Raw genomic sequence first — 14,494 nt, forward strand, 5'->3', positions numbered from 1 at the left:
ACACCTGTTTTTTGTGATTGGTATGAAGTGCATAGAGATCAGTGAGTGGATATGATTTTTATTTGGGATCATTTGCCAGTGCACTTCATGGAATCAGCTTAAAATCTAAAAAAAAAAAAAAAAAAAAAAAAAAAATGAAACTCTCTCTAGTGTCATTAATCCAGGTCTCATTTCCTCTTTCCTCCTGACCCATCTATGTATATCCCACAGTGACGTTCAAGAAAGTACACACTGTTTTGTAATTAAATATGGAGGAAAGTTCACCCCCCCCCAAATGACACACAGTAACCCTCACTCACGGGCACCAAGGTCACTGAAATCATACCACCCAGTCACACCACAGCTTTCCCTTCTCCAACACTCACTGCCAGTGTGTGGGCACATGCCGACCGTGGAGGTGGTGAATGATTAGTGAGGGGGTTCATCAGTGTTAGCTCTACACTTAAGAACATTTTCAAATGTGTTGTATATGAATATTAGATTTTCTGCCTTAAAACAGCATTTATCAAAAGTTTATAAGCTGCAAGTAATGGATTTGTTAATGGTTAATACGTCATTTACTAATATTTATAGTTACTATTATTTATAGATCAGTTATAATCCATTAATACACCATAATAAGTCTGCAGTTGATAAATGGATAGAGGTTATAAAGAACTGGGTTGAGTTTTCAGCCTCCATTTTTGGAAGCAGCATCTTTATTTGCAGTCATATCAAGAGGACTCTTCATTTTTTACAATTTTTTTTACATTTCTTAAAATCAACATATTTACATTTCTTATTTTGTGTGGTGAAGTGAGTTTTTTGTGCAGGGGAATACAAACTTTTGCATGAACTACACCCATCATATGTTGCTCATGGGATTAAACACGTGAAAGTAGATTAACTGACAGACACATTAACATCAACATGACACCATTATCCTGGTGGCCAAGTCATTTGTCTTCCTCCCAGTACGTGGACGTGAAGGTGGTAAACTGACTGAGCGCCGTGCTTTCCGTCGTTGATCACTGTGGAGGGCAGAAACATACCCAGAATTCAATGTGGAGGTAAATAAACAGCCTGTATTTTCACATTAATGGCTGCAGGCCCGTTACTTTTATCAACTATATAACTTACCCACTCTGTATCCTTCATCTAGAGATTGTTGCTTTGCCACATTTTTGGCGACAACCAACAAATGTCCCAAGAGCTGAAAGTCGGGAAAAAAAAGAGCTCAAGACATGATTTTCATTGGATGTGTCCGACATTTGTTGTTACCCATTACTCGACGATGGGTGAACTGGAGGTGCAGCAGTTATGACTTTTCAAAAATTAACATTTTGAGTGTGAATGGACATTGGAGGAAATTCTGTGGCAAAGGACCCATGTTGGACCATTGCCCCAGTTTGTGGCCCTCATGCATTAACATACATTTGGGACAAAGAGCCTCAGTCTTTGTCTTTTCTAAAGTTAATTAAACCTCAGTGATTGAAAAAACCAAAATAAAAACACTTACCGTTGTGTATCTGAAGATTCTTCTAACCATCTGGATTAAGAAATATTCTATTTAGTGAAGTTTTTTTTAACTTGTTTCCCCCAGTCACGCCTCCGTTTTCAAACCAAAACAAAGACAGTTAACTGGCGAGAAAAAAAATGATTCATTATAACTAAGCCGAAACTAAGTAAACGGGTTAAAAAACATTTTTCATGCAGCTGATGAGATGGTTTACCAGAATCTTTAAGGATTCTGCACATATGAATATGTCATATAGATATGTCAGATCGTGCTAAGTATTTTTAACAAAATTTTGGGTTTTTCAAACATCACCAGGTAATTAACTTCTATTAAAAAAACAAACAAAAAAAAAACTAAACATGGTTAGCTCAGACACTCAAGTGCATGTTAATACATGAGGGGCCTGGTTGGACGTGAGCCCTGGCGGTTACTAAAAAATTGATCCAGCTATATCCTGGAAAATTCTTTTTAATCTTTACTACTTGTTGCTGTGTGCTTATAAATGTATGTTGAATTTACCTTTAATAAAATGTGCTACATGAATAAAATGACCATGCACTTGAAACTATTGATGATTTTGGATGTTGATGTCCAACAAGTTCAACATACACATTGTTTTAAGTTATGGCAACGACTTTCTATAGTATTCCTCAGCTTAGTGTGAATCTGTCCTGAAGCTAGACCGAGGAGACAATGACAGTAAATAAGATTTTAATCTTAACAATAACAATTATAGTTTGATTTTAATAATGCTGTGTGGAGTTTACAGTATTTGTTTGATGATTTTTAACACCGCTCCCAAAAGTCCACAGAAATGCAAAGTAGGTAAACAACAAAAAGTGTAGTACTAGTGTAGTATCACTACACAGCCTAAAGTTTGTTGACCTACAGTATATTTGCCAACTTCTGGCCTCGGGCTATATTCTTAAGGGTTTGGGCTAAGCTACTTAATTTCAATTATGGGACACTTAATGGTAAATACATTATATATTTGTGTTATATGTATATTTTAGACTATGGTGTGCCTCCAGGTGCCTTGTGCCAACCGTTTGGGAAACATACTTATCTGAACATGAAAATATTCCTGTGCACAAAACAAAGTCCATGAAGAGATGGTCTTCTGAGTTTGGTGTGGAAGAACCTGATTGGCCTGCACAGAGCCCTGACCTCAACCCCATCCAACACCCTTGGCATGAACTGGCCCAACATCAGCGCCCGGCCTCACTAATGCTCTTGTGGCTGAATTGGAGCAAATCCCTGCAGCCAGTTTATGTAATCTTGTGGAAAACAGCTCCAGAAGAGTGGAGGCGGTTATAGCAGCAGACTATTGCCCATTGTGTTGGAATTGAAAATGCAGAACAACCACATATGGGTTTACTGTTTGGGTGTCCATATAGTAGAGGTATGTAAATGTGGTTGCCTCTCTGGGCTCTGTGATACACTGATGACCTGTCCAGTCCAGGGGCCACTCAATGCATGCTAACATGGGCTCCAGACCCCCCATCAAACCCCTGAACAGAACCATCATCAGACACAGAAAAAGTGTGTCCAACTTACCTCAGCATCATCGTCCTTGGCCTCACTTATTCTGGGAATAGGAACCCTTGGAATGACCAGGAAATGAACAGGGGCCTGCGGGCTGATATCCCTGAATGCCAAACACTGATAAACACACACACAAAAAATAAATAAATATATATATATATATATATACACAGTTCTAAGCAAAACTTTGGTGACTTCTTCTTTACTGACTTCTTCCATCTATCTGTGCAGTATTTCCTGTGCCACACAACCCAAAAGTAGAATATTTCCACCCTCACAGTTTTCATCAAATGTGGCTCTTTCTTTCTCACCCCACCAGTGTCAGCTAAATCCTCCTGCAGGTCCCTTGGAGTCACACAGGGGTTGTGCTTTGCCTTTCTGCCCAGCATGTGTTTAGTTTTATCTGGAGGTTTTCTTGGTATTTCAGGTCCTGTCTTAAACATCATTTCCTAGTGACACTTCAGAGAGTCATTTTTATGGCCTCTGTTTTGTAGGTGTCAATCAGATCCTCAGTCTGTTACTTAGAGGAGCCCGTGATTGTTGACTGTTACTGAAAGGTTTGAAGAGTCAGACAGTTTATCAACGTGGAAATGTCATCAGATGATGTTTCCCAATTACACTTCTTTACCTGCATTAGAATAAGTCAATTGCAGCCTAATGAGCTAATTAAGTTCTAATTATCTCAAAAGTAGAAGGATGACCAAACTTTAGTACATGCCACCATTAGTTTAATTTTTTCTATTTTATGAATTCATGAAATAAAAAGTAACAGTGCATTAACGTTTGAACAAGGGCTCATTTTTAATACCTGTTTGCTGCTTCTTTTCACTTAAAAAAATCTACCAAACAAAACAAATTTATCATTTGTCCTAGGGTGCCTGCAAACACAACTGTACATTTCACAACTTTATCAACAAGTCTGTGCTAAGTTATCTCTAGACTCCACGTGGAATAGGCCAGCAGAGATAACCATTTACAGACACATGTTTTGGGGACGTGTTGTGATGTTTACCTTCTCATCTTCATAAATGATATCTGCAGGGATGCTTTTGTCAATCACTTTGGAGAAGATGGTTGGAGCTGGGGAGCCGTACTTCTTGCTTGCCTCCTCTGCAAGTCTCACCTCGTCACTCTTGGTGCACAGTGGTCTCTGTGGGTCAGCCAGACACATGACACACAAAATAAAGCAAACATAACATCAAAACAACGTACGAGGGCCACAATAAACCAAACATCTTGGTGGCTGGCCGCTGCAGGTTTCCCACAGCCACCACCAGAGCTGGAAGGGCAGGTGTTGTCTAAATGCTCCAATGTAGCTAAAGGAAAGAAAATGTTTATGACGATAAAAACAAGAGTGATTATCTTTAGAGCAGCTACCTCGGCTCGACAAACACGCTGCAAACAGTTGAGGTGAGCCGTTCCGGTCCCGACGTAACGTATCCGCAAAAACTGGCGAAAATACATAGCTAGTTGACTAGTTAACTAGCATACTTTTAACACACAACTGCACAGTACAAAAATCTTGTTCACAAACCAAAACTCTGCACCCAACGTACACTACGTTGATGTTGCCTTCAGGTATCCACTTGAAACGTTTTTTAGCTAGTCACGAATGCGCCTTATCTCTGTTTACAATAGGCTACAGAAAAATGGCACAACGTTACAGAAGTAAGAATTACTAGTCTTATCAGAAATCGATTTGTATATGGGTAATGTAATTAACAATGTTGGGAGCAAACGTAAAGAATAGTTTCAAGTGCAAAACTGAAGTATAGCGTAATTAAATGGCCAAAAAATAGCCTTTTTCTTATTAGTTGTTAGATATGACTTCAGTGCTCATTTTCGATTCATTTGACAACCGGCAGTGCGCATATAGGTTCTCAAAATATTATTATCGCCTTTATAATGTTTGAACAACTCAAACTTACGACATTTGTAGTGTCTGTGAAGGGGGCATTTTATGGCTAGAAGGGTCATTCAAGAGCATCAACGGTCGGCGATGCTAACCACGGTGCTAGCATTAGCTACCAAAGTAAATCATATAATATGGCACTGAGCTGAAATAAACTACAATATATACATAGGGATCTATGAACAGATCTCCAGAGACCTAAAATATTGTTTTACTGAATATATTTCATCGTGACTTTCTGTACAGCAGGGGACGCTGTTGTGGGAGACTACTAGTTCATGTGTCAACGCAACGGAAGAAGCTGATGATAGTTTTATACTCCAGTTCGATAGGTGGCGGTACTGCACCTGCATGGTGGTTTACAACCAAACTAAAAGAAGAAGAAGAAGAAGAAACACCTGAAACATGGCGGCTCGCACACGGCTGCCCTTGCTGTTCCCTAAAAACCTGCCTCCGTTCAGACATCAAAAGCTCGTCCACACAGAGGCTGCGGCTAAGGAGCCCGTGTACCCCCCCATCGTCCCCTCTCTCACGGCTAAAAGCAAATCAGCTCGGCGGCGGCAGGTTGAGGAGCAGATAAAAAAGATATGTGCCTCTTCGGTGGAGGAGAAGCTCTCCCTCATCACTCGTATCCAGCGGGAGAAATTCGTGGTTTACCCTCAGACTTTTGCCCGGAACGCAGACAGATGGTATCAGCACTTCACCAAGACCGCCTACATCCCGGGCCTGCCCGAGAAATTCACCCCGGTCCCGGAGGAGGTCGCCGGGGAGAAGGGCTCTCCGTCGACGGCAGCTCAGATTGCAGTGCCGGGGATTGAAGATGATGCGTTCGCTGACATCCGCTCCATGGTCACTCGTGTGATTTTACAGGAGCACTGGCACACGAAGAAACGCAAACCTTTCCTATACCGAGAGCAGGAGATGATGGTCGGACCTTTTCTGAGAAACCTGTTAACGGGACTCACCTACAGTCTGACTAAATACAACCCAGTGCTCCTCCTGTCAAGTCTAGGTATGGGTGATTGTCAGAAGTGGAAGAAGTACTCACATCTTTTAGTGACGTAAAAGTAGCAATACTCTGTTACAAAAGTCCTGCATTCAGAATTTTACTTTGAGGTACAAAAGCATCAGAATATACTAGAGCTGAAGTGATTAGTCTTGATCGATTAGTCGAGCGTGTGAAAAAGCCTCTCAAATATAAAATGTATGTTTTATATCACAGTAAACGCAATACAAAAAACTCAGAATTAATAATTGTTAATTATAAAACATATAAACCAACCAAAGATATACACAAACTACCAAAAGTAAAAATATTCATGCTGAATGTCCCAATTCAGAATTATATATATATATTATTATGTTTATAATGTTTATTTTCTTCATCAGATATTAATCCCCAGGTGCATTTTTATTGGAGGAGAGGACAGAGAATCATCCCAAAGGGACACCGGAGAGGCCGGCAAGAGCCAACCAGGTTCCAGATTGATGACCACCCGCTCTGTCAGATTCGGACCACTCAACAACTGCCACAGGTAGTGTAATAATTTTCACACTATGGACTTTATGTACTAAAAAAACAGAGCAACACATTATAATATGTCTTTCATTTTAAGTAATGGGAGGAGGATCTTTATTAGGATTGTGGCTGTTGCACAGTGTTTTATATATTTCATTCATCTGTTTTTGGTTCGGATGCAGTAATCATACATGACAAACCTACCAAACTGGAGAAAGTCATTATTAAAGGACACAAATCATTTAAACAAACAAGCACTGAAAGGTGTTATAAAATCACTTATCACTTACCTTCTGTCAGTTTACCCCGCTGGAGGCTTCGTATGCAGCTGAAGTACCAGAGATCACACTTTGTCCCAATGTGATGCCCCTGTTCAGAAGGCAGTACGACAACAACATCTTCACAGGTAACACATGTCAATAAGTCAACATAAGTCAACAGAACATTAGGTGGAGGGCTGTGGGTAAATGTGTGTGTTGTGTGCCAGTTACATGTCATGGCAAGAAAGTTAAATTTCTCATTATTCAGTTACCTCTTGCTGTCACTAGAGGACACCAGCGTGCAACTTTCAATGTCTGTTCAGTCAGATACAGTCATAGTCTATGAGATGGTTATTTTTCCTGCTGTTGGAGAAATTACTGGAAACAAATAACTGTTTGCCGTTTTGCTCTTCACGTTTCCTCTGATCTAACTTTTGAAACAAGACACTCTCCCTCCTCTCATTAACAGGCGCTAAGCTACCAGACCCAGCATGCTACGGTCACACTCAGTTCCACCTGGTTCCTGACCGATTCCACCGAGAGCGGATGGCTCGGCAGCAGATGTCTGACCAGGTGGAGGTCTTTCTCCGAGCTAACGGACTGGCCAGCCTCTTCGCCTGGACAGGGGCTCAAGCCTTGTACCAGGGTGAGTTATCAACACAGGAAAGAGTCATTCTAAGTACAGAAACCCTGTTATATTTTAACCATGCCAAAGTCTTTTAAAATGAAATTACCTTTTACTAAAAAGAGAAGAAACAGCTTGTGGTTATACTTCCCTCTCACTTTTGTAGGTTTCTGGGACCAAGAGGACGTCACCAGGCCTTTCGTGTCCCAGGCTGTGATCTCCGATGGCCACTTCTTCTCCTTCTTCTGCTACCAGCTCAACACGGTGGCTCTCTCCGTGGAGACAGACGCCAACAACCCCAGGAAGAACCTCCTGTGGGGCACAGAGAGCCTGCGACTGTACGAGACAGTGCAGGACGGAGAGGTGGTGGGTCTGAATGACAGTGTCATCAAGCTGCTGGTTCAGTTCCTCATGAACCGGCCGTAGACTTCTTCGGGTACCTGTCTGCTCTTGTGATTCTTTGCCTCTATCTGTCTGTGTTTTCTAAGGTGTTGGAAGAAGCAGGAATTTAAGAGAAAGAGCTCTTAAAGATCCAACATGGCAGAAATGAGGAAGTTTTGCCAGATTGTATAAAACTGTAATGTTCAAAAAGCAGAAAAATCTGTGTTAAACAGGTTAACTGAACAAAGTACTGAAAAATACTAAACACACATCCCTGGTTATTATTACTGTGCAGACTGTATTTATGCAAAAATAAAATCATGCTTTACAAACAGAGATTCTTGTGTGTCTTTCAGTGCTTACAACTAAAATGTGATCATTTATAAGACGCCTTTTTACCTGTGTCACACAATTTTTTGAAAGTACCAAAATTGAAGCAGCAGAACCAAACTTATCTTTATTTTCTATACTTATAATACACATTTGGGCAGTTGGGACTTGGCGCCTGTCTGTCTGCATGCAGCGCCCTCTTCCTTTATCTTGCTAAATTCCTCACTATCTTACAATACCCTTACCTTACTAACTGATACAGTCTGGGGGTCCCTCCCGGCCCCCTGGTAAGTTGATCACAGGTGTTACACTGTGAGGCCTCTAAATGAAAACACCTTTTGTTTCTACACTCTTTTGATCCATTTGTCATCCTGTTTGACCACATGTCTGTAAGGTCAGCTTATTTACATAAAGCCCCCCCCCCCCCGCTCTTTGAGTCAATGACATCACTCCAAACAGTACGAACGAGTTCATAAAATATTGGTAGGGATAATTCTGTCTTCCCAAAGTATTGGTAAGGACATGTCCCCACCGTCCATATGCAAATCTCCCCCCTTGATGTTGAGGTTACACAAACACACTGTGAAAGAAGAGGTGCTTTTATGACCATCTGTGCAGATACAAAGCAGAAAAGTGAGTGTTAAAGTCAGCGCTCAAAGTTCCCACACACTGTGTGACACTGAAGTTAAAAGAATTTGTTTGTCTTTACTAACTATTCATTACGTCAGTCTAGCATTTGATTGTGTGGTGAGTTACAGCTGACTAATATATGCAAACATGCCAGCATAGGAACAGTGGTTATATAACCTTAGATAATTATAAATGTACTCGTCATAGATGCACTCCAGTAACAAATAGCACTGCATCCCTGCTGCCAATTAAACCTGTTCATTACTGTTGAATAGATCCTGCTGGCAGACAGTCAAGCTAACCACCAGCACTAGAAACAGAAACAGAAACAGAGAGAGACCAGTAAAGCTGGAAATTTTTCGGTGAACAGTTTGAGCCTTCTGGTGTCGAGTCCTCACTGCGCGTTTGAATGCTGCAGCTCTGGAGGAGAAATGTGCAATAGATTAAGAGGAAGAAACCCCCTGAGGGCTGCACACACAAGAGAGAAGAACAGCTGATATGAAAGGAAATGGATGGAAAGGATGGGATTCGTTTATGTCTGTGCATGTGAGCATGTCGGTCAAAGAAAAGAGTGTCATAGTGAGAGAGCTGCTGAGAAAGTGTCTGTGTTTATGTGTATAAGTCCTCTCTCTGATGAATGACAGCTGAGCACAGTTGCTTTTATTACCAGGATGACCAACCTCCTTCCTTCACTCCCTCCGCTCTCTTTATCTTACCCCCTCCCCTCTCTGCTTTGTGATATGAATACACACTGGACAGTCCCTGGCATCACACCGTCTGATGACGTTCTCACTGAGTCTTCCCCCGAGCTGCCATCTTTGTGTGGCCTTCATCGTCACTGACTCTTTATTAATACTCCCACATTGTCTGTGCATTAGTGGCTTGTATGTCTGTCACTGGCTTCACTCATGTGATAGGAGGTGATTGGCACTATCCAGACCTATCCTTCCACAACAACAACTACACTACAGAATATTTTTAATATTAGTTTAACATCTGGTCTCTATAAGTCAACTCAGGCTGATTTACTGTGTCAGCTGGAAGAGACTGCCCTTTAAAATAATTATTTTCTTGATGTCTTTGTCTTCACTAACTGTGAAAAGCAAGTCATGAGACAGTCTGATTGGTATGAGCCGGTTGGGCTGATCACTCAAGCTGGCAACAAGCTGAATCATACTGGTTAGGGTTGCGTTATGCCGGTCCAATTGTTAGGCACTCAGCTGGTAAAACTTGCTTTACCCCTCAGCTCATGCTTACGGGATTCCCGTAGCTGTCTCAACAATGACGATTAACTTAGAAATAAAGTGATCATTTGCTCACAGCTTACACATATACAGTCATTTCATTAACAAAATTAAGCACATGGAGTTTTAACAAAAACAAACAAAAGAAAAAAATATTGATTTTAAAGGATGGTTTTAAAACAGATTGATGACACTTTATGCTTTTAAACTTTAGACAAATATTTATATACAGACTTTATAGCAGGGAAACACTTGCATTTATTTTTTCATTTAAAGATCTGGTCAGATTCGATGTAATTTTCCTGTCTGTGTATGTGGGTGGGCTGCTGCTGGTGGGACTCAGGAATGTCAGGGGTAACAAAAAAAAAAAGAGGGGGAGTTGGTGGCTCTGGAGGGAGTGAGGGGGGTCAGAGGTCGTTGGATATCATGTTTCCAAGATGAGCTGCATGGTCAGAGACTTCAGGAGCCTTTTCTCATGAAGCATGGCCCATTGAGTCATGAACATTTGCTTAAGACATACTCCCACGGTTAAGAGATTTGATTTTGTTGTCTGACAAAAGGCTGTAGCTGCTGTGTCGTCCTACGCCTGCGTATCTGTAGCGCACTGAAATTCTGCAGTTAGCAATAACCTGAAGTAGTGAATGTCTTGTCTGTTCCTCTTCCTAAAGTACTTTCCAACTCCTGTTCATTCAAAAGTTCTGTATAAATGACTTGCTAATGTTATTTACTTACATTCACAATGGTACCTTGAGACGGTATCTGGTCTTCTCAGGTCTTCTCCCAAAATATCATTTGAGAATTTAAAAGAAAACTTTTTTTTTTTTTTGCCACAAAAAGCTACAAAATATAAACAAGAAAACCGAATAAAAGTGGCATCACCGCTGAGTGAAAACAGACCTCTCTTGTCCTGCGTTTATGAAACATTGCACTGTGCTCAAAACTGTCCTTTCCAAAGTGTGTCGTTACAGGAAGTAATGTAGTTAAATGCCATTTGAACTGAAACTAATTTAGTTTAAACTCTGCGCTCCTGTAGTTTATCTGTATAGATTTCTGTATTGGTGAAAATCTGCCATGTACTGGTCAAAATCTCTCTCTGGGGACAATAAGCTGAAAACTAAACCTTAAAACTAAAAATAGGTATTTGGGGCAGAGTTAGTTTGTCTTTGTGAGTGTGTGTGTTTGTGTGTGTGTGTGTGTGTTTGTGTGTGAGTGTGTTTGCATTGATGGAACAGGGGTGGTAACCATAGAGCTGAGCTCGGGAGGGGTGTTTGTTGACGAACAACATACCAGTGTGTGCCTCATGTGTGTGTGTGTGTGTGTGTGTGTGTGTGTGTTTGATGACCTAGTTCAGCACAGGTAAAGATCGTGTGTCTATTTAAAGAGGGTGATTCTCTGTGAGCAGCTGATAGCCAAAGTGTTTCTGTGGTTGTTTCCCTCCAGTCTAAACTGTGAGGAGGCTTCAACATTATTCTGACCACAGAAACCCCCAGTGGACACACACATATATTGGAAGCACTATCTTGTGTTACACGGTGTTGAAAGGAGGGTTACCGTCCTCTTCTCCTGCAGATTTATAAAACTCCCCGTTGTCTACGAAACACATCTGCAACTATTTGTTCTTATTTATATTCCATCAGCTTTTTGTTTTATAGTTTTAATCATCCATGTCTGAGTGAGTGCACCTTTCACTTTCACAAGGGAGCGCACCATACTGGACGAAAACCAGCTTCCTCTCCAACATCTGCTGGGCTCCAGGCAAATTCCATTTGTTTCTCAGATCCATTACAGACAAGAGAGGATGGGGAGGTTTGTCCATCATCGCCACATAGATGTGACTGTACTTTGTTCTGGCACCAGAGGAAAACATTTCTAAACACAATTAGCTTGGTTTCACTTTGTCCTACAGCGACAACACTTTGCTTTGTATTTGAAGGGTGAGGTTGACTGTAGATTGTTATGTGGCTAACGCTTTTCTCTGATGTTAAAACACTAAAAGACGTCCATTGGTTTGAAACACCACACGCTTTTAACCCTTCAGCTATTTGACCTGACAAACCTGCTCAACGTCTCTGCTCAGCACATTTTTATGTATCTCAAGCACACACATGCTGAAGGTACAGGGGGGTTGATGCATAGAAAAACCAAGTCTTGCAAGTTGGAGCTGAACGTAACGCTGAAAACAGTATTGGTATTTTCAACTTTTATCCATATTTCATCCTTAAATATTCAGGCAAATTCTTTGAGCTTTAGCTTGATGGAAACTTTGGACAACACACTGAGCAAACTTTTACATTTTCTCCAACAAACTGATCAATTTACTGATTACTGAGAGGTGGAAAACCGGTGTGATGATGATTGTAGGATGATAATTTTACTGTTAAATAACTGTTTGTAAAGAAATTTCCATTTAGAGGCAACAAATAACAAGAGTTAAATGTTTAAGATACATCTCCTGTGAGACTGTTTGTCCTCAGCAACTAATCCTATCCCACTGAGTAAACTTGCACTCTAAGTTGATCTACTCAGAACAATATGTGTGATTAATTATTGATTGCTAAACATACAATCAGTATTTGAAAGGAAGAGACTACAAAGCGAGTCATTTTAAAGAAAGACAGTGAGACAAATGCTCATCATCTCATTAGACCTTAACCAGTTAAATATAATACAATAAGACTAGAGTCAGAAATCTCAAAGCACTGGCTGTTTACACTGAGATATTTACCCGTCGTATCTCAGACACTCTTAGATAGAATCACGTCTCAGTGATGCTTGAGCAAGTATCTGATAGACTGAGTTCTGTCAAATCTGCATATGGCTGCAAATTTCAATCTGTAGACCAAATAGACAGAGACATTTAGAATATGTGGCATCTGATCCTGCGTGACAGTGATGCAGGCCGACGGTCATTCTGTAACTGAAGCCTCCTCGAACACAGAAACAGACACAGACTGGACATACAACTAAACCCGAAATCACTCACATACAAAAACAATGTGACTTCTTTCCATGAAATTTGGTTGAAACATTCATGGTCCCCAGAGGCTGAATCCTGATGAGTTAGTAGACCCCATGAGTTTTCATCATGACAACAACAGACCAGGTCATTTTTCCTCCCCACTGTCACCAAGTGCCTGCTCATTGTGGGAACTGTTTGTCCCTATAATATTGTCTTGACCAGCATTTAAAGCGCCTTGAGATAATGTAAGTTATGATTTGATGCTATGCAAATAAAATGTAACTGAATTGACTAACTATAACTGCTAACTATGGCATGCTAACATGCTTAACGATAATTGTAAACATAAAGTGATCCAGTGTTTTTCCAGGCGTGATGAAAAAAAACACTGGCTCACTTTTACTCCACCATCAAACACGCATACCGCTCCATCCCCCGCGCCCAGATGGTCCCGACATTCAGACAACAGCTGAAGAGGGCCAAACCAATCAGGGCTACTACAAGGAGACGGACTCCAGAAGCATTGGAGATGCTTCAGGACTGGAGTCCACTGACTGAGAGTCTATGAGAGGCCCTGAGGACAACAGGCGGCTGACACTGTCTGTTCATATATTAACTTCTGTGAGCAGATATGCCTCCCAACCAAAACCAATCATTAAATACAACAACCACAAGCCCTCGTTCACCAAACAGCTGAGAGGACTCAGGCACCAAAAAGAACAGGCATACAGGGAGGGAGACGTGGATACCTTCAGACCGGCTAGACAGAACCTGAAGAAGAGGGACTACGAAGCCAGGCTGAAGTGGGATTCAAACAACAACCCTGCAGCCGGCTGAAATACACTCAGGGCACTCACTAATAACAATAAGGGAAGCCCTGCAATCACCCCATCCATCCCCTGGTCTGGCAGATGAACTTAACACTTTCTTTTTGCGTTGTTTTACTCGTGTGTTTTTGCACCAAGTTAAATTCCTGTGTACTATGTACATTTGGCGAATAAAAGGGATTCTGATTCTGATTAAACATATGAAAATCCTATATTAGCATTAAGCTAAGGCTAATCCCTGTCATGTCTTAAAGGGACTGATTTCAACATGGCCTATCCAAACCAAACAGTTACAACTCAAGCCAAACAAAACTGACTAAAAAAAAAAAGGAGACACAGAACAGAGAGAGTGAGAGCAGAGCGAACAGAGAAGAAGGATTAAATACTTACGTGTGTTCCAGTAAAAAATAGGTCACAATTTCCCACTTGTCCAACACTTTAATTTAATATACCTCAAAAAGTAATGACCAAATTTCTATTAGCTTGCTAACTATAGCATGCTAACGTTATTAACGACAGCCATAAACACATGATGATGCTGTTAGCATTAAGCTGACAAGCCAAGGCAGCTAAGGCTAATTACAGTCATGTTTTAAAGGGACAACTGTACAAAGGATTTCAACACAGTCAACCACAACTGTCGAGCTAAACAACAAGCATTTACAACTCTCTCCACTCTCCATCTCCATCGAACCATTAACATTTTTTGACTGACTCAAACTGACAATCCTGAGTCATTACATCTTTCAACTCCTCTTTAGCTC

At 40.9% G+C, this 14,494-nt stretch overlaps 2 protein-coding genes across 3 annotated transcripts; one reads left to right on the top strand and one right to left on the bottom strand.

The window, feature by feature from the left end:
- Positions 1–662: 662 nt before the first annotated feature.
- Positions 663–5,486, bottom strand: hint2 (histidine triad nucleotide binding protein 2). 2 transcript variants are annotated; one of them, XM_056377244.1, is made up of 5 exons: positions 5,354–5,486; positions 4,056–4,193; positions 3,056–3,160; positions 1,120–1,192; positions 663–1,010 (listed from the first exon to the last, which is right to left on the bottom strand). In XM_056377244.1, the coding sequence occupies exons 1-5, from the start codon at positions 5,360–5,362 to the stop codon at positions 919–921; spliced, it is 417 nt and encodes a 138-aa protein (XP_056233219.1). In that variant the 5' UTR covers positions 5,363–5,486; the 3' UTR covers positions 663–918. The 2 variants fall into 2 exon arrangements, with proteins under 2 accessions (XP_056233219.1, XP_056233218.1); XM_056377243.1 differs by lacking the exon at positions 5,354–5,486 and adding an exon at positions 4,421–4,612.
- mrps30 (mitochondrial ribosomal protein S30) lies at positions 5,361–8,076 on the top strand. The gene is made up of 5 exons (XM_056377242.1): positions 5,361–5,967; positions 6,345–6,490; positions 6,775–6,880; positions 7,204–7,380; positions 7,526–8,076. Exons 1-5 carry the CDS (start codon positions 5,361–5,363, stop codon positions 7,783–7,785), a joined length of 1,296 nt encoding a protein of 431 aa, XP_056233217.1. The 3' UTR covers positions 7,786–8,076.
- The last annotated feature ends 6,418 nt before the right edge of the window (positions 8,077–14,494 follow it).

This window comes from Seriola aureovittata, chromosome 5 (genome assembly GCF_021018895.1).
Source record: "Seriola aureovittata isolate HTS-2021-v1 ecotype China chromosome 5, ASM2101889v1, whole genome shotgun sequence".
Lineage (NCBI taxonomy): Eukaryota > Metazoa > Chordata > Actinopteri > Carangiformes > Carangidae > Seriola > Seriola aureovittata.

Excerpts from the sequence above, each read along its gene's own strand:
- hint2 (XM_056377243.1), bottom strand. The coding sequence starts at position 4,507 with ATGTATTTTCGCCAGTTTTTGCGGATACGTTACGTCGGGACCGGAACG. Across the intron at positions 3,161-4,055 it reads TCATTTATGAAGATGAGAAG|TGTTTGGCATTCAGGGATAT; the intron begins GTAAACATCACA and ends TGTGTTTATCAG. Across the intron at positions 1,011-1,119 it reads AGATGAAGGATACAGAGTGG|TGATCAACGACGGAAAGCAC; the intron begins GTAAGTTATATA and ends TGCCCTCCACAG.
- mrps30 (XM_056377242.1), top strand. The coding sequence starts at position 5,361 with ATGGCGGCTCGCACACGGCTGCCCTTGCTGTTCCCTAAAAACCTGCCT. Across the intron at positions 6,491-6,774 it reads CCACTCAACAACTGCCACAG|TTTACCCCGCTGGAGGCTTC; the intron begins GTAGTGTAATAA and ends ACCTTCTGTCAG. Across the intron at positions 6,881-7,203 it reads CGACAACAACATCTTCACAG|GCGCTAAGCTACCAGACCCA; the intron begins GTAACACATGTC and ends TCTCATTAACAG.